Source organism: Barbus barbus, assembly GCF_936440315.1.
Source record: "Barbus barbus genome assembly, chromosome: 40".
Taxonomy (NCBI): Eukaryota; Metazoa; Chordata; class Actinopteri; order Cypriniformes; family Cyprinidae; genus Barbus; species Barbus barbus.
Window position 1 is genome coordinate 14,790,532 of NC_136718.1, and position 21,465 is coordinate 14,811,996.

A 21,465-nucleotide genomic window follows, 5' to 3' on the forward strand; every position below is an offset into this window, starting at 1 on the left:
ATTTAAATATGGCATGTCAAGATGTTTCACATCATGTTTAACGTCAGTGATTTCAAATCCCATTGATTCTTGTGTCATGAAATCAATCGCGACATCATTTATCATTTTGAATTTGAGAGCACCTAACTTGAATTGTATTTGAATGTTGTATTTGAATAACAATACATTTGAATACACATATCCACATTGTATAATTGAATAACAACTTAAATTTAGTCTTTTTTACACAAAGCTTTTGTATGGCTTCAGAGGACTTGAATACAGCACATGAGTCATATGGATCACTTTTATGATAATTTCAAGGTTCTTCATGTACTTTTTTGAACTTGAGAGTCCCTTGTTTCTAACTTGTGTTGTATGAAAAAGAGCAGCGTTAACATCCTGCTTAACATCTCCTTTTGTGTTCAAAGAAAAAAAAAAGAATATAACGCAGGTATGAAATGACTTCAGAGCAAGTAAACGATGAACGTATTATCATTTTGAGTGATTTTTTGATAGCTTTGAAAAAAGGTGCTTTGAGTTCTAGATTCAAATCTCCTGCCAAGAGCAATAGAATGTGTGCTTTAGTTCAAGGGGCAGCCGGCCTCCTGCCATGAAAGCAATAACCACAGGTTTATTGAATCTCTCCTCTGAGAATAGCTGTAAATCTAGAAAACTGAGAGAAATAAGGCTCATCGAGGAGCAGTTGAAGTTCATTTAACTTGCCATTATGGAGTGATCAGCTAACCTCAGATGACCTCAGGACCTATTTTGGAGGTTAACTTAAGCGGTTAATATTGTGCTGTGATTGGCAGCACCTCTTATTAGTGGCCGTTATGAAAATTAGGCAATTATTTTGTCCACACATACACAATGAGCATGTGTCAGTCATCTTCATTTGTCAATTATTACCTTATCTGTGTGTTAATGAGGGTAAGGTAGAACTCTCATTCATTTGGCAGTCTTAGCATCAGCAGGTGTACAGCAGACAACGTGTTGAATATAGTGACTGCATTATACCAGACCATGTGAATAATGCAACAAGCTAATTCACATACCTTAGCTGGCATCTAATGGACTTGTTATTTAGAGTCAATGGATTTTTAATCTACACAAACTGTCTGAGCAGTGCAATATCAAGAGTACTTGCTGAAGTTTCAGGATCATTCCTTCTCTTGCCAACCACAATAGAACTATTTGTGCAGAATTCTGCAGATGAACAATATTTATCAGGCTTGACTAACCAGGCTTATATTATCTTGTGATACAGTGGGGTCCAAAAGTTTAAGACCATATAGAAAATCGTACCATTCAGAGGTAAGAACAATTTTAAAAAAATTGTTCTGCTTAATATTTTGTGCAAACAGTGATTTTTTTTTTTGCTTCAGGATTAACATTATTAATTTGTAACAATATACTGCCATTTTTAAAATCGATTTAATGCTGGTGTTAAAAGTATTAATATCTTTCCAAAAAACAAACAAAAAAACAATCAGACAGTCCCAAACCTTTTGCATGGTAGTTCATTTAATATAAATTTAATCTAAAGTTGTAATATATTAAATAAAATAAAAATAATAAAAATGTATATATTAAATTTAAAAAATCTCATTTTAGCCTAGAACATTTGAAAATGTAATAAATCAATAAATGTATTAAATAAATAAATGGAAATTGTTAAAGTGAACATCTTTGCACACCTAGTCAGATGTTTTCAAACCAAACACGAAAACGTAATGAATTTTTATTCTACATTTTACAATTCAACATTAAATTGTGATGATCCCAGTTTAATTAATAATGAAACATTTGTATTAAAAATAGAAAACTAGTGGTCTTGTACTTTTGCACCCCATTGTATACTGATTTGCATATCTAATAAGTATGTGATCAATACATATCTGTGCATGCTTACTGTGCATCTCTCCCCATAAAAAATCGACTTGAAAACCAGCAGACTTTGCACTATCATGATTTGGCAAACACATCAAGAGAAAAGTGAGCAGCAGGGTTCTCTTACAGAGGTAGCATACTGAATGTCTTTCCAGATGGAGGTCTCCCTTGAGAGATCAGACACTTCAAACAGATTGTCCAGTATGACCTCCCCGATCATATCGTGCCGTGAGAACCTGTCAAAGTCGAAAACACTGAGATGGAGCTTCCTGACGGGAAGCTCATCGTAAGGTACCAGAAACTGGAAAGACTCATCAAATGTGGGGTTGAGTGTTTTACGATGGACTCGTGTCTGGAACTTCTGTTTTCGATCCGGCAGCAGGTAGATCTTGACATACGGGTCGGAGCTGCCACAAAGGTCCTTGGCTGGAAGATCAAATGCCTTGAGTATCTTGACAAGTAACATCTCGTTCTCATAGTCATAGCGGAGGGAAAAGTTGATCTTGCCACAGTTTTTGCCGCCTTTGCTATTGCCGGATTCGTCGTTCTCTGTGGTCATTTGCTTGTAGAGTTCAGGCTTGATACGGCCAATACTGGTTGGCTGCTCATCCACATCATAGTCATCTCCCAGGTCCAGACTCCTTACCTGCATTTGACGGGGAAGGTGACGTTTGAAAGAACTATGCCTGGAAAAAGGAGATAAAGAAGAGAAAGAGTAGCATGAGGGATTTGATGAGTGTTCAGGAAAAGTTGGATTAAAAACGATTGCACAAGGGATTTTTTTTTTTTTTTTAACACACGGGCCACAAAACATGCATAAAAAACCTTAAATTTAAACTGAAAATGTTTATCTTTAATGTTATAATTCCTATAATTAATAATAAATATAATATATTATACACATACATATCCATGAATAAATAGTGTAATAAATGTATTGATCATTGTTTGTGTTAGTTAATACATTAACTAATGTTAACAAATGACACATTGTGAAGTGTTACCGTAAATTTGTTATAATTTTTTTCTGGATTCAGTACAATTGCTATAAAAAAGCCAATTATTGAACTTAGCAAACAACATATCTTCATACATAAAAATATACAGAGCTACCTTTATATTTTAAGAAGAAGGTCCTTCACATTTGATGGTCTTTGCCATCAAAAGGTTTGAAAACCCCTGTCCGATAAAATACATGGTACATGGCCAATATTGTGTGGCTACCCATTCAAATAAACCAGTTTGGCCCTTTAATTCTAGTGAAGACCAACCGTAATGCTATGTACAGGACAAAAAAAAAAGGATTTCTTTCATTCTTTATGTAACAGTTGTTTTCAAAAGGAGTGTTAAAATGAATTCTGGTGAAGTTAATTCGACTGCATATAATTTAATATAAATAAAACCACTGCTGTGCCAATGCTCATAACCGAAAGCAGTGAAAAAATCTTCAAGAGCAGCCAAATACTGAAGCTCAATTAAATATTACTCCTTAATGGGCAAATCGTACATGACAAAAATTTAATTTAAAGTGGACAAGTACAGTGCTGTAATTAAGTGTGTTCTGGAACTACCCCAAATGAATCAAGTATGCATGAGCAGACCTTGTCTTGGTTCCAGGGATTATGGATCAGCTAAACATTAAAAACTTGCCCTGAAGTTACCCTAAAATACATTATGGAAGCCATAAAATAACAAAGCAGTCTCAGATGAAAGACTCCACTCTTCTCTAAATATTTATGCATCACCAGCAATATTCTTTTCAAATATAAATATTTTTACAGCATTTTTAATAAAGAACTGATGCCATTGCTATTGGACACCTTCAACTGGGTCATAAAAGAAGGAAAAATTCCTCCGTCATGGAAAGAGGCTATAATTTCCATAATCCTGAAGGGAAAAAAGTTATAAGACCTATATCACTCCTTAATACAGATTATACAATTTATAGTTCTATTTTAGCATTCAGAATACAATTGTTCTTATCAGATTTGTTCTTCTCCATATAATAGATAGGGCTCATTGAAATAAACTACCTGTTGCCCTAATCAGTCTTGATGCTGAGAAGGCCTTCGACAGGGTCAACTGGGAGTTTCTTTACTTATCACTAGAAAAGTTGGGTTTTAACAATAAATCTATCCAGTGTATAAAGTCAATATATCAAAACCCAACTGCTAGAGTGAGAGTAAATGGTCTCTATCAGAAAGATTTCGCCTGGAAAGAGGAACTAGGCAGGGTTGCTGTCTTAGGCCTTCTCTCTTTGTCATCTATACAGTCATCTATACAGAACCACTGGCTCAATCAATCAGACAGCATTTGTTGATACCAGGGTTGGAAATCAATGGTATAGAACATAAAATTAGTCTGTTTGCAGATGATGTTATGATTTATTTAGCTGAACTCAAGAAACACTTCACAAACCTTATGCAAGTGTTAGAGAAATTTAATGAATATGCCGGATATAAATTAAATGTAACAAAAACCAAAATTCTTATGTTTAATTGTAAACCAAACACAGAACTGAAACTAAATTATGATATTAAATGGGACGTGAAAAGACTAAAATACCTAGGTGTAAATTTAACTAAAGACATAACAAAATTGTATAGGGCCAATTATGTTCTAATTACTAATAATATAAAGAGCGATATTGAGAGGTGGTCCACCCCATGAGCTTCAGTGATAGGATAAGAGGAGTAAAAATGAATATTTTACCGCGTTTGCTGTATCTGTTTCAATCACTCCCAGTGGAAATCCCACCAAAGCAATTTTGTGAATGGGATAAATTAATATTCAACGCTATTCAACACTCCAACTACCTAAAGAAAAAGGTAGTATGGCTCTCCCAGATCTTAAAAATTATTTCTATGCAGCACAAATACGTCCCATTTTTTACTGGTGTACTTCTTAGGGCAGTCATGACCTAATGGATAGAGAGTTGGACTTGTAACCCGAAGGTCGTGGGTTCGAGCCTCAGGTCCGGCAGGGATTATAGGTGAGGGGAGTGAATAACCAACACTCTCTCCACCCTCAATACCACGACTGAAGTGAGACCCTTGAGCAAGGCACCAAACCCCCAAGTGCTCCCCGGGCGCCGCAGAATTGGCTGCCCACTGCTCCGGGTGTATGTTCCCTACTGTGTGTACACTTGGATGGGTTAAATGCAGAGCACAAATTCAGAGTATGGGTCACCATACTTGGCCACACACCACTTACCTTCCTTCCCTTCCCTTAGTTACATAGCCAAATGGAAAGACATTGAAACAAATATACAGGGTCTTCAAGTTCAGTCCTTTATAGGGGAGAGTGAAATTCATGGACATAGTGAAGACAAACTGGGCCCAATTGTGACATTTTTAATAAAGATCTGGCATTCTATTGTCAAACAGTTCAAATTGGAGAAAGAGATTGGAATACTTGGATGAGGAATTTAAGTCAGGAAGGGAAGATCCAATATTTCAACAATGGAAGGAGAGGGGAATAACAACATTGTGCAGTGTAATTACAAAGGGTGAAATTAAAAGTTTCCAAGACTTAAAGGATGATTTTGGACTTAGAAATCAGGACTTATTTAGATATTTCCAATTAAGGAATTACTTCAATAAAAAAAGGAAAATTAGAGCAAATGATATCCATTCTCTTACTAAAATGATAATGGATGCTTATAATCATACACTACCCAGAATAATTTCCTCCATATATGAGGTGTTAATGTGTTGTAGCCCTTCCTCCCCAATGTATATAAAATTGAAATGGGATAAAGGATTAAAGACTGAAATACCAGAAACGGATTGACACGATATGTGGATAATGCACCAAAGTACCACTAGCTCACTAATATGGAGGGAGTTTTCCTGGGAGTGCCTTATTCGCTTCTTTATAACACCTAAGATCAACAGATTTGCTGGAGACAGTATGGACAGTTAGAAGCAGATCACGCACATATCTTTTGGAGTTGTGAGAAAATCCAATCTTTTTGGGATGATGTGCAGGTAGTTATGTCTGAAGTGCTTGGATATAGAATACCCAGAACCTCTTTATTTTTGCTTATGGGAAATATTAAAGGCATAGTACCTAAAAGCGACCAATATTTATGTAAGATTCTTCTTGTGGCATGTAAAAAGACTATAACTAGGAATTGGCCTAAAGACAGAACTTTGAATTGTTTGGTTTGAGATCATTGAATAAATCCCGGTGATGGAAGAACTTACGTATACGCTAAAGATGAAAAAAAGCGCTTTCAGAATAGACTGGGAAAAGTGGTTGATATATAAAGAAAATAAAGACATCCTCAGTTAAGTAAACCGTGAATGTAATAGAAATGGTAACCTCATCTTTTTGGGTGTATGTGTTTTTTATTTTTTATTTATAATTTTTTTTTCTCGATCTTTCTCCCTTTCTCTCCTTAATTGGGGAGTTGGTTCATATACATATGTATGTATATAAATATATATGTTTTGTTTTGTTTTTATTATTCAATGCACTGTGATGCATGTATGTATAGGACTATTAGCTATATATGCTGAGTAGCATTTTTGGTTAATACTATATTGTTTTATGTGCATTGTTAATCTTGTATGTATATATATATATATAAAAAAAAAAAAGTAAAACAATATATAAATATTTGTACACTTCTCTTGTCAGTGTTCATCTGCTCTGTAATGTCTTTGGGAGATTCTGTTATAGAGTATATGTGATTGATGATGTCTTTTGAGTCCTGCTGTGAATGGTCTGAGAGTGTGATTCATAGTATCCATTTCCTTCAGGTTTATACAATGCTGCATATTTTAATGAAATGTGTAAGTGTGTATGCAGCACTGGGTGTGTAAATGACTGCAGGCACAGGCTGAAAATGTATAAAAGATGTGGAAAAAGGGAAGGATGGCATGCAGTTTAATTAAATTGTAACATATTTAGAGATGAATGAAATAAATGAAAAAACATTCAGTAATTGTGTTATTGCGCAACACTGAAAGTCATGAAAGGGGCAAAATACCTTGGGCAAGAAGCTTCCTTTATAAAATATAAAATATTTTTATCTGATTTCAGATAGGACAGAATATCCTAATACTTAATATTCAGTAATAACACTTAGAATTCATTATTACTCAGATTATTTGACTGTACTGATTCTATTGAATGAGAACAAAACTTAAACTCAATTGAATCAGATAATGACGCTATTTTCTTATATAGAGCTTCTTTATAGCTGAATCAAATTTGTTTCATAAATGAATTTTGAAACATTGACACTGTTACTGAACTGAATTATATCAGCATTAAACTGACTTGAGGTGCGTAATGACACTATTGCCTCCTGTAGAGCTGCTTATAGCTGAATTGTACTTGTTTCATAATTGATTAACTTTACACAGTTATCGAACTAAACTGAATCAACTCTGAACTGATTTAGAACTAAACAATGACACCAATGTCTTTATAGAGCTGCTTTACAGCAGAATTTCATTTAGTCTCATATTTGTTATCTTCCTGCTTATATATGATAATTTTAATAATGATATGAAAAAAAAAAATATATATATATATATATATATATATATATAATTTTATTTTATTTTTTACTTTTTTAACACTTTCCTCGCCTATGTGTGTGTGTGTGTGTGTGTGTGTGTTTAAAGTTCCCAGACAATGCTAGCAAATTTTTTTTGATCATCTTCACAAAACTCAGATAGAATATCTAAACATAGAATATATCAAAATAAAGAGCAGAGCCTCTGATGGGTAAACATTATGTCATAAAAAACAGAATCAGAATGATTTCTGAAGGATCATGTGACACTGAAGGCTTAAGTAATGCTGATAATTCAGCTTTGCCATCACAGAAATAAATTCCATTTTAAAATATATTAAAATGTAATATACTGTATATAAAATTTTAGTAACATTTCACAATATTACTATTTTTGAATATTCAAGAACATAAAAAATTCTTACTGACTCCAAACTTTTGAACAGTAGTGTATGTGTGTAATTTGGCACTGTTACCTGGTGGATGACGCTGGCTCTGTGGTCTGTCTTTGCATGCGCTGCGTACGGCGCAAGAAGTGCTCCCTCATGGAGAGCTGCACCTCAGCAGGGATGTCGGGAGAAGTGTGACTTATTTTAACAGCTGCCTCCAGGAAGCCCATCGATGCCATAGGATACTTTTCCTTCTCAGTCGCCATAATGACCCCAGACGGCTGAGGACTGGGCAGAAGAGACAGTAAATGAAACGAGGGGCAGTCGTCAGGTGCAAGGGCTGCAGAACTCGACGAGAGGGCTTTGTTCCTCCAAGGGACCCAGCACAGCTTCCAGGAGACGAATGCAGCGAGCAACAGCAGCGCCAAGCCACACGCTGTTATCACACCGATGGAGAGGCCAACAGCGAAGTCTACAGCCGGGCGGAAGCAATGGGCCGCGCAATATGGACAAACAGATGGTCAAAACAGTGAGACAGACAAGAAAAGTGCATTAGAAGGGTCAAATGAGCAATGACTTATCTATGGAGTTGTTTACTGTAATCATCTACAAATCAAATACTGAATGACACCAAGCACACACTCACAATCATACAGTGCAGAAATGATGAAATGTAATTAAAGTTATCACAGATACAGGCCTATAATCTATTTCCAAGGGAACAATGCTAGCGGAAGATGCCGCAGCAATATCAAGCACTCTCACCACGAAGCTTTCCACCCATCAATGGCTCTTATGCATGTAGGCGGAAAGCAAGCTCAAACTCATTTCTTCACGATTACAGAGAATTTGCTTGCAATAGAACAAACGAACTGGAGAAGCTCCAAAACTGCTGACAAGCACCATGTAAACATTAATTTAAAAGAAAAGCAAGATCTGTCATTTTGTGTGGGAGCTCTATAGGAATATAGGTTCTATAGGCTTTATAGCAATAATATTTTCCGTCTGAGGTGTGTTTGCACAGTAAGAAATGCTGATTGCGTTTTTTTTTTTTATCCCAACACTCTCCGCCCACTGCTTCGACCGGTTTGATTTATTTGAAATAATGCATGCTAGGATCTCCCTGGGTTTCCTGAGGAGTGTACAATGTGTCCTTGCTCAAATGAAATATAAATCTCTACTGACAGTTCAAAGGGCTTGGGGCTACATCTAATTTAGGGACTTTTAGAACTTTTGTTCTTCCTTCAGTTCATTATTTCTTGCCAAGTCGCTTGTCATTACGTGACTACTATAAGCACACAATACAAAGTAAAGAAGACTCAAGGTCAGAATGCAGAATTGGAGAAGTTAATCAAAACTTTGGGAGCTATTCAAATATAAAAAATATATTTTATAGTATACACAGAAAAAAATATTTAGAAGGCATATATATTTGCACCAAGGCTGCATTTATTTGATCAAATATACATTAAAAACAGTAATATAGAGAAATATTATTACAATTAACATATTAAAAACAGTAATATTGTGAAATAATATTAAGTTATTATTAAATTTAAAATGAATGTTTTCTATTTTAATACATTTTATATTGTAATTTATTCATGTGATGACAAAGCGGAATTTTCAGCAGCCATTACTCCAGTCTTCAATGTCACATAATCCTTTAGAAATCATTGTAATGTTGATTTGGAGATTAAGAAATCAAGAAACATTCCCTACTATCCTTGTTGATTCTCATCTGTTCTTGCTGCTTAATATTTTTGTGGAATATATTCCACAAAATATTTTATTACAGTGGCTAACCCTAGTGGTAATTTTATTTAAATATATTTTTCCATTTTTTTGCCCAGGTATTAGGGGCGCTGTATGGGGGTTAGGATGGTTCCAAGGACCCGGCGTTAGAGGGGGCCCCAGATGGGGGAATGCGATTTCAAACAAGGGAGACTCCTGTACCGCAATTTTTTTAAACTGCGGGGAACGCAGAAGACGATTTCTACCGAGGGGGGCCAGAGTAAATATGCCATTCGGGGGGCCCACAAACCATAGAGGCGCCCTTTCTTCATGCAGCCTGCTTTACGGATGTTTAGATATTTGCTAGAAAACAAGACAAATATAGCTACTGTTTAATGATTTAAAAAAAAAAATTATGCATTTATTTATTTTGCAGTGCATCATACTGTAAGTGCTGATGTAGCTTCTCTAAAGTTTCTAATAGTTTTGATCTTACAAGCCATATTTTTGCTGAAGTTCCCCGTTTCATGTGAATAAGCTGTCAAGGGTTTTCTGTAAAATCTGTAAACTGCTTTCTCTAAAGTGTCCATTTGAAGGGCTCTGGGTTTATCCCGAGTGGATATGAAATTCCTAGGTCCAGGGATTTATGTGTTCAGAGGATTTCCACATTCAAACGCTGCCATATAGCTTCTGTTTTGTCATTTGAAATGATCCAGACACTGAAATGTCTGGATGTTTGCCTCTGTTGCCTTTTGATTTCTAATAAGTTTGGCTAGCCTGTGCAGCTGGACAGCGGTGATAATGTCAAGCTGATGTGGCAGTTTCGTGGTGTGGTTAAATAATAATTTTAATCATGTACAAAATTAGTGATAAAATGTATAAGAATGTCAATTTAATAATTTTCACATTCAAAATAAATTAAATAACAAGCAATTACCCAGTGTGATCATTTATGGTATGCAATTTATGGTATGCTGGACATTAAGGATAAATTGGCTGTTAATCAGCATGAAGTCAGCAGTACAGAAGACAAGCGGCAGTAAAGCAATGTGAGCACTGGTGTTTTCTTCCATCCATTAAGATATGGATAATGAATTCAAACAGTGTGACACTGTTACTCCCCATGGACCTGGTTGCCAACCTGCATGATATTCCACACAATGCTGGTTATAATACTCAGCTGATTATGAGCCATGCATATAATGGTTCATAAATGTAATCAGTCAGTCAAAGCATATTGTTCCCAGGGCTGACCAGGTCATAAGTTTGAGGTGGTTAGAGCGATCATTTGGAAAAAAAACCTCACTTGTTTCATGGACTAACATCAAAAGCCAAAACTAAGGTCAATGGCATCTAATTGTTTTTTGTATGTTCACAATATGAAATATAATGTAATTACATTTTCAAAAAAAGCTATTAAATATATTTTTCTGTAAAAAAGTCCCTCCCCCCAATACACACACACTTATAAATAATATAATATAATATAATATAATATAATATAATATAATATAATATATTTTTACAATACAATATAAACATTATGTTTTTACAATACAATATAAACATATTGTTTTGGGGAGTCACACCATAAGGAATTTTACAACCTATTTAAAATGAAAGTTATTTAAACACACGTACACTTTAAATATGTATGCCACATAACATTTTACAACCTGAACTCAGAAAGAGGTCAAATTATCTGTATGTATGTGTATATATATATATATATATATATATATATATATATATATATATGACCCTGGACCACAAAACCAGTCATAAGGATAATGTTTTTGAAATTGAGATTTATACATCATCTGAAAGCTGAATAAACAAGTTTTCCATTGTTAGGATTGGACAATATTTGGCTGAGATACAACTATTTGAATATCTGTAATCTGAGGGTGCAAAAAATCAAAATATTGAGAAAGTCGGCTTTAAAGTTGTCCAAATGAAGTTCTTAGCAATGCATATTACTAATCAAAAATGAAGTTTTGATATATTTACAGTAGGAAATTTACAAAATTGCTTCATGGAACATGATCTTTACTTAATTTTTGGCATAAAAGAAAAATCAATCATTTTGACCCATACAATGTATTTTTGGCTATTGCTAAAACAAGAAAGTTTTTACACAAGAAAGCACAGGTCAGTGGACTGGATTGGAGCCACACCTTCCAATTAAATACGCAGCCATGCTTTTATTCATTCTCCATATAGCTATCATCCTGAAAAAACAACCTCGACCTCTGATGCATAATAAATTCAGCATTTATGTTTGTGGAACCTGTATCCCATCTCATAAGCCTTTCTTGGCGCTCAGCAAAATTTTCCAGCCCAGTGCTGCAGGAGCAGAGAGGAGAACATGCTGTCCTATGAGATAGCACATGAAAGGAGGAGGCTGTTAATTTCCCCCCTCCTCTTCAGGCACAGGGTTCACCGGGGTTGAGCCATGTCTGGAGCACATGAGTAATATCAGGAGGCCCACAAATTCAATTAAGATTAGTTTTGAAACTGAATCAGAGCACAAACTGGGGCCCGAGGGTTTTCTCTTCAAATGTCTTCCAATGTAACCTGGTTTCCATAGAAACCCAGCTATAAGATGCGATGCGTGCCCTGTCAGCTCTCATCATCGAATCCCGAGCAAAAACAAAAAGCTTTGTTGTGCGCTCAAAGGACAGCATGAAATAAAGAATTAACGCGTGAGGACATAAAACGCCAGGCGACAAACAACAACATTAAGGGGTCATCTGAACCTTGAAATACAGCCAATTAAATCATGGTCCTTTTGTTAATTACAGGGGAAAATTGCAACAACAGAATGGAAAACTGTACTAACACTTCCTAATTTACCCACACACAAAGGGCAATCAGGAAGACAGGGGGATACTGTGTTAACCCAACTCAGCGGCCCTCAATTACACAGTCTCTCTTCCTCCCACGCATCTCTGACAGCTGATTTTTTCAGGACAATGGGAGCACACTGATAGGAACTGGCATCACAATCAGTGGCTACCATTAGCGAGAGCTCAGAGAGGTTGTCATATCATGCCTTTGAACTAGATCTGCATTCCCATGTGAACACATTTACATTTAATATCGATGCTGGAATTGGTGGAAGAATGCACTGCAAAGTGTAAATCTGTCTCCTATAGGGTCTATTGCCAGAGGATGTATGCAAATATAACCACAGAAGGTCTAAAGCCTCCGAGTCCACTGAAGCCTTGCTACGTTTTTCAAGATCAATTACATCAGCTTGAATAAATCAATGTGACAGCTCAGTAAAGAGCGCTCTGTGATTTTTAGTAACAGTACCATATACATATACACTAGTTCAAAAAGAGTACTTTTTTTACCACTTTTAATTAGCACATTAATCAGCAAGGATGCATTTATAACGTAGGCTATATAAAAATAACAATGTATATAATAATAATAAGACATTTTTAATTTGAACTTGAACTTTCTATTAATCAAAGAATCCTGAAAAACATGTCTCAATATTTCCTAAAAATATGTTTTCAACATTGATAACAACGTTACAAATCAGCATATTAGAATGATTTCTGAAGGATCATGTGACACTAAAGACTGGGATAATTGTAGCAAATAAATCAAATAATATTCTAATATTCTATAAAATTACTGTTTTTACTATTTTTTAAATGTATCCTTATTGAGGGTAAGAGACCTACTGAAACTATTGAATGGTAGTGTATCTTTTTTTTTAATTAATACAGAAAATGTAACAGAGCCAATTATGAACCACCAATTTATAAATATCTATCATATATTCTCTATTTAAATATTTTAATAATATATAAAACAAATGGAAATCTGATCAAGCATTTAAAATGTTGTGAAGGGAGAGAATACAGGAAAAGTGTTTCCTAGGAATTAAGTGGATAGGACAAGTGTAAAAAACATTCTTCAGTTGGTTGCTTGTATAAATCACAGCACATGATGATGCATGACATCCCAGGCTTTTTAGGGGGAGCTTTTCTCCTTCCTTTTTCACAGAGCAAAATATCGGCTCAGCAAGTAAATCTCCATGCCACATCCGGGCCATTTTTAGATTGCTCTATTTCATAGCTCCACTGCAATCTCAAATCCCCCAATTCCCTGGATCTCCAAATGGCGGAGCGCCACAGCAAACAAAGCCGGGGTTCTCAAACAGAAGGACTGCTGGGAGCAATGCAGAATTCATACGCTAAGACTTTGGGAGGTAAACAGCCTCTCGTAGAGCTTCAGGCACATATTCATAAATTCATTGTAACACCGTCTGATGCATCTGGACCATGTTCTTAGCAGTGACACAGTCCCAGAGCTTGACAGACTCCAAGAAGACTTGGAGAAGAGATTTTTTCCCAAGTGAAAGTGATCTGAGGAATATCCTGCTCATATGAGACTTTAAGCTAAACCCAAGGGTCTAAGAAGAGAACCGCAAGCCTATCATCAAAACATTCGAAAGCTCAGAACTCCACAGACACAGTTTCTTAAGGATAATGATAATCAAGAGACAAAGAAAATGCTATATTCACAAAATCATATTCAAATATACCAGACAGACAGGCGGTGATTTAGGAATTTAGCCCTGAATAAAACATCTGTTGAAACATCAAGGAGATTTTTTTTCCTTCAAGCACTTTAAATTATGGAAAAAAGGAGAAAGGAAAAAAATAAGGGAAAAATATAGGTATATAGCTTCTATATGCATCTTTTTTTGTTTGTTTGTTTAAGGTAGTCAATAAGTGTTGGTGTACAGTGCAAAATAACAGTCATATTTAATCACCTTTTATTTATATTGACACCTTGTGCTGTGAACACAATATCACATAGAAGTTGTCAGTAACCAGTGTCATTGAAATGCTGCTGCTGTGAGCATGTAAGAAATACTGCTGCTGCACATAGCATATTTATGAATAACCCCCATATGTAGCATACATAAATCATCCCGTAGCAGATCTATACAGGTGGAGCTGGGGAAGGTGGAGGGTTTCTGAAGCACACTGCAACTGCTACAGCAAGCACTAGCCGAATATTTGAATGTTGAGCAGCAAGCTCATTGGCTGCTGATACAAAAAGAACCAATCAGCTACACCGTTGATTATATCATTATGTCAGATTGTGTTAGACCTATCGGACTGCACCATTTAGAGTTTCATGACAAAACTTTGAATATATACAAAGAATGTGCACTCACATTACTTATAAATGGGAAAAGCACATCACACAATATAGCAGAATAAGTTCACCTTTTAAATAAAGAGCTAGTCACCAATTAAATATGTTATTTAAATATGAGTGTGACAAGCAGTTTCACGATTTCATTAATCCTCATCCAAGTAGATAGGATTTGGTCTTGGATGAAGACCAAAATCTAAACCAAAAAAGCAGCCCGGAGGCATTGCAAATATGGTTGCAGAGTGAACAGACTTCCTTGAAAGGGACTTTCGGACTATTTGACTTTGTATGTTGTCTCTGGTAAACCTCCAGACTGCAAGGGAGACACACGATTGTTTTCTTTGCACTGAATCCCTATTATTAGCAGATCTTGTCAATCTAGCCATAAAAATGTAGATTATGAGAAAGGATGTTTTCACTTATTCACTGAAAACTTTTAAGGGACAATATTTGGAAGTGGGAAAAAATTGAGAAAAAAAATTAAAGGAATATTCGTGGGTAATACAGTGGAAAGATGTATGAAGTGAAGCATACTGTTAAGCGCTGCCATAGCCAGTCCCATGACAACGCTAAGTAATCTGCTCACCTCCTACCTGAATGTCTCACAGGACGGTTCCCATGGCTTAGCAACAGACTGCATACACACACGCACTATTAAATTCCTGAACTCACATCCTTTATTTGACACAGCTTGATTGTCTGAAGTGTTTATCGATCTGAATCTACAGCACAGACCTCTGTGTGAAAGGTGCTACAAATCACATACAGCTGCTGTGCTTCCTCACATCCGCATTGCCCTATTAGCAATAACATGCCAGTGCAGATCATTTCAACAGCAGCCAGGTGTTTATATGACGACAAATGATAAACCAGTGGTTATTCTGTATCTTAATAAAAGACGCTCCCATGTTTAGCTATTGCATTGAGTAGTTAATATGGCGTGTGATTAGAAATCCTTTAATATCCTACAATCTAGCAAAATATGTCTAATTATATATGGTCAAATTAACCGTTGTAGGATTATTTATTCGTTTACTTATTTACATTGAGATTATGCTAAAACAAAAAATAAATGATCTTCTTTTGAACTTTCTATTTATCAAGAATTTTTTTTTTATCAGTTTCAACAAAAATATTAAGCAGCTCGACTGACACTGAAGACTGGAGTAATGGCTGCTGAAAATTCAGCTTTGCCTTCACAGCAATAAATACCTTTTAAAACATATTAAAATAGAAAATAGTCAAGAGGCTTTTTTTTTTTTTTTTTTTTAAATCTTACTGACACCAAACTTTTGAACAGTGTACTTTACAAGACATCTTATTACAGGCCAGCATTACAGGCATATGCTATACTATATCACTCTGAGTGCACTATAACACCAACACTTGCACATCATTACTTCAGTTTGGAAAAAATATTATGACAGGCTCAGCCTTTTTACTCCAGTAGCTAATGGGGTGAGGCTACAGTATTTATTCAGGTCTTTGCATACATCTACATTTAAAACAACCATTTCGGAAGAGAAAATGTATTCTGATGACTAATTTAAACCCTGCTGATATGTAAAATAATAATCATCTTTATTTTTAGAGCTTCTATTATAATACACCCACTTGTGCTTTTAAATCAACAGAAAACACACTAATTGGAATAACAGACGAGCGGGGGAAGAAGGAATAAAACATCAATGAACATTTTTAATGTTCTGCATTGATATACCAGCCATATCCAGGACAGACTCATAAGAAAACTGCTGCTGTAATGACTTTAATCCAGCAACCACCAACGGTGTCGATCATGTGAAGTCTTATCCTCAGAGCGAAGGATTCCTCTGCAGAATTTGGATACTAGATGCAAAACATGGAAGTAAATTCAAGCACAATATATTTATTATATTACATTTAATTTAAAATTGTAATATAATTATACACTACTATATTATATGCTATTAAGCTGATTATGAATTTTCACAGTGTTTTTGCCATTTTTGACAGAAAACAAAATCTGTATTAAAAAAAAAATCCTTTTCTGTTCTATGGAAGACAGAAAAACTACAAGTTTGGAGTTTCAATATGGCACAAGAGTTACATTTTGGTGGTGCAGCATTTACAGTCTCCTTAATAACTGAACCCATCACACATATCTTCCTATTACACATATCCTGAACTGTAATTGGTTCTATCAGGAGTGATATATACCTAATTTATAGATCTTTTATGGAGAGCAAAAACACATCCCAGAAATCATGAGGGCAGATGCCATCGGATGGACACCAGGAGCGTCATATAGAGCGCCGGGAGATTTATGTGACATGTAAAACGTAATAAAGTTTTGTAGGATTTGGCCCACACATCTCCTGCCAGTTTACGGCTGCTTTCATCTGAACACGTATCACAATAAATTCAGCAGGGTTTCATTTCTTAGCTGTAAAATTAGATTAGGCTCATTTAATGTTTCACTTCTTTTTTACTACAGCTGGCATTAAAATGGTAAGCCCTGTCTGTCCATGGGGGAAAAAAAAAACTATTATGTCTGATTTTCTCTTGACATGTTATTTCTAAAATGAGTCATGATTCTGTCAGCCTGATCTTGTGAAAGTTGCTTTTTTATAAAAATATGGAACATGGGTAGATGCTTTCGTTCAGCATTTGATTGAATCCCAGAGAAAAAGTGTGTGAACCAAACTGAAATGCCAAGCTATTGTGTTTAGCCATTAATATCATGTGTTAGACGGGCCTCTTGCCAGAAATAGATATTTTATGTAAGCAAAAAAAATCACAAAAGAGAAACATTTAGCTTGTTGGAAGGAGAAAATAATAGTAGGAAAAATATTGAGTATGAAATGCATGATGATTAGTGCTGCTTGGAAGTTAAATTTGTTGCTTTTAACCAACATAAATAATCAATGAAAAAAATAATATAATATAAAATATGATTATATAAAATAAAATAAAATAATTTTAAGCTTTTAGGATTTTAAATTATACGCACATACACACATATTTTATATGGATATAAAAGTTGAAGAAACTAGAGTGTCAGTAGAAGGTAATATCAGAGCTTTTTACATCCTTTCTTGTCAAAACTGTCTATGTTCATTACTCACAACCAACCAACCTCAGGCCTGCACTGGATGAGGTCTTATGTGAAGGTCAGGCAGGCAAGTTGTTGCAGATATAATCCTTTGTAAATAACAATAATGTTTTTTTTATAAATTGTTGACTAATCAGTTGCCTTGGTGGTTCGGGGCCTTGGTTGCTTCTGGCCTTTGACATGTGACATGAAATAAATATCATGTCAGCACTAGAGAGAGCAATGCATCACTTCACTGATCCGTGACTTGACAGTGGCATGACAGCGGGAGTCATGGGGCTATTGGGCAAAACATCACACCACATTAGGACTGATGAGAAGTGCTTGGGGAGCCTATTTTGCACATATTCAATGTAGAAGAGAACAGGGAGGGGGGGGGGATCATATTTCAGCTAATGCATCAAACCTGGGTGCAGGTTTAAAGGCATATGTAGTTCCGCCTTATTTCTGCCATTATTTGCTCAAATGGATGCTGTTCTTGTTTCTGTGAAACACAAAAATCCTTCACACTGTAGATCGTTTCAATATAACGACAGTTTGGTCTGGTTATTAAATTAATGTTTTTGTTGTATTTAAACTTACCTGCTTTATTTGAAAAATGTCACCCTAATTGATATATTTTTTTAAATATCTAAATGAAAAAAAAAAACTTCTTAAGCATGTTATGGTTTTGCAACAATTTTTTGGGTGAACTATCCCTTTAAAAACAAGCACTGTTCTCACCACGTTCTGTGCAACATTCTTCATTTACCTCCTCGACACATTAAAGATTGATTTGCTGATCCTGAGCAACTGTGAAGAAACATGTTTACTGCCCACAGGATGTTCTCCACATGGGAGATAGTTTTACAGAACCTGCTCAAGCTGAAGTGTTTAGGTTTGACAAGTGTCCTTCGTGTTGCTTGAGGGAGAGTTCCCCATTAAAATAACGTGAGGAATTAATACTGCATGGGTAAATTATTGAAAGAACACACTACAAACTACTGTAGCAGAGCTTTCTGCCTCTGTGTGTGTGTGTGTGTGTGTGTGTGTGACTATCATAAAAATTAGATCCATTCAAGTTAAACAGCCAACAGCTACCTTCCTAATCTCACAGAAGCACAATATCTGCATCTCTTTTTACGCTTTACTAGCCTGAATGATGTTATTTTCAATAATTCTCCACTCAAAAGTGTAGACTTGGTCTGATCCAGAGTAACACCCCTGGGGAAAAGTGCTACTGTGTTTTACAGTCATAAGACAGACTGCTCCTTTACTGGTTCTCTAGGGGTTACACACACACACACACACACACACACACACACACACACTGAGCACATCTCACACCTCGCCACTCACAATTGCCACCTGCCAGTGCAGACTTTACAAGTTACAAAATCCATAGTGTCTCACTTGGTTCACACATCCAGCTGTTACATGGGAATTCTTTACAGTTTTGTCTGCCAGTGACATTTGTGAAGCCTTAAAGCGTTCTGCAGGGCCAGAACCCTTGGGTAACCTCTCTCTTGACACCGTCAGCTCATGTGTAATGTTGTTAAAGTCTGTTTACAACAAGTCAGATACAATGACACTCAGCAACAGCTAACAAAACTATGTACATCAAGTACAATAAAGAATTTGTGACATGGTAAGTGAGTTTTTTCGGCATACAAACAATAAATAAAATATTAACATAGCATCTACATGAAAAAATACAGATCATTGCAATATGCTAATCTCATCTATAACACCTGGAGTAGGATATACATTAGCATTCCAATACCTCTGAATGGTTTGTACATTTATTTCTGGACACAATTGTTTTTGTGCCATAAATGTCATGTTACTAATCACTCTCTAGAGCTGCAGGAAAAATGATGTCATTACACCACTAATGGTACAACAACAATCACGAACCCTTTTCTGGTAACTACCCTGAGCTGTAACGTGAAAGACAGCAGACAGGGAAAAATACAGTCCATTTCACTCTTTATGGGGGTAGTTTATCCTCACATCATTCCAAACTACTTCCTTTCTTCAGCAGAACATCAAAGATGAAGAATGATTAAACTGTTTTGTTGTCCATACAATGACAAAAGCAACACTGGACCCCACTGACTTTCATTTCACACACACCCACACACACACAAATCATCTTCAGTGATTTCACTGATGTGTACAATAATTGCAATGTTTCTAAACTTTCTAAGCACGCTTGTCATGGAAAATGTATTTTTAAATTAAATGCATTAAACGTATTATTAGCGCTGGGCGGTTTGACCAAAAATCTGTATCACTTTTTTTTATATGAATCAGAATGCATTAAACAGTTGCAGAACCACTGCATTTTAATCACAACCCAAACAAACATGCTACATACAGCATGAGCAGTTTTTGACGTAAATTAGATTAGTATCATTTCAAAATTAAAGCAAAAATAGAATGGTGTGACTTTAGCTTCGCGAAATTATGCTACATAAAATATATCTGCACCAAACAAAAACAACAGATGGGCTGAATTAGAATGCAAATTCACTCTCGGACAACAGGTGGCACTTATGGATCAGCAACGATCCAGCGTTTCCTTGAGGAGCGTCTCGCTCCTCGTCATCTAAACTTTCCTGAAGACAGTCAGTTCCCCTCAGAGATACATTTATATAAACTCCCACCCCAATTCAGTATTTAGGATTTTCCTCCAACATTTTGTGCATCGAGAACAGTGATCTTGCTCTGCTTGCTACAGTATTTTCTCCTTTTTGCATTCGGCTTCTGTTAATGGCTGTTTACAGTTGTTTTTTTTGCCAAGTTAAAAAATTAGTTGCGTGTTATTAATAGTTCTAAAAATTCTCAAACCGCTAGTCAGACATGTATGCAGTTAACAAGGGTCTCCTCTCAATTCACAACACTGTCTGGTTTTTTAAAAGTTCATACCATGTACGTAATTCAAACCGGTTTACTGTTTGAACCGGTATATCACCCAGCACTATTTGTAATCATTTTTGATATGAAATGATAAAAAATACAAGTTCAGAAGAAACGAAGGTTTGTAAATATTTACAAAATTAATTTTTTTGGGTGAACTATCCTTTTAAAAGCACTACAAAATATACAGGCTCTGACAAAACATCTACTATACTATACTGAAATAATACATGTCCGCATTAGGGGCTAATGCGGACATGCTAACTAGCATCCTTTCTTCTATGTAAGAATATGGGGCCGCATATGTTCTGTCTGAAAAATCTTTCAGACATATTTTGAATAAGCCTTAGGGGAAAAACTGAAAGTGAAGACAGGGATAGAAAGTGAAAAAGACAGTAAAAGGGATGCAGAAACAGAAAAACCCCTGTAGTCAGGCTAATCAACCCCCATCATGTCAGTGAAGTGTGTTAATCTGCACATGATCTGCCCTGTGATCACTAAGTATCTGCACAAACTGCAGCAATAAGATGGTCTTCAAATTGACGCCATGAAACAAGTGGGTAAGTGACACCGCAGACATGCACAGCATTACAAAACACAGAATAGAGCCGTGAGGCGCAGATCCACGCTGTTCCACCATCAGCACCTAAAACACTTTCTTCTCCATGCATAATGCAACACTATTGATTTATGATAGCGCTGTATATTTGGGAGGCGATAGAGCCAAAGTTTGCTCACTCTGACTGCACTGCTGCACT

At 35.8% G+C, this 21,465-nt stretch overlaps 1 protein-coding gene across 1 annotated transcript in view; it reads right to left on the reverse strand.

The window, feature by feature from the left end:
• LOC306859758 (synaptotagmin-6-like) overlaps nt 1-21,465 on the reverse strand; it is a gene marked incomplete at both ends in the record, with an annotated part of 46,811 nt that overhangs the window by 9,077 nt on the left and 16,269 nt on the right. The window contains 2 exons of the mRNA XM_079401000.1: nt 2,000-2,558; nt 7,879-8,263. Coding sequence (XP_079257126.1) covers nt 2,000-2,558; nt 7,879-8,263 — 944 coding nt within the window. The remainder of the gene's footprint in view (nt 1-1,999; nt 2,559-7,878; nt 8,264-21,465) is intronic.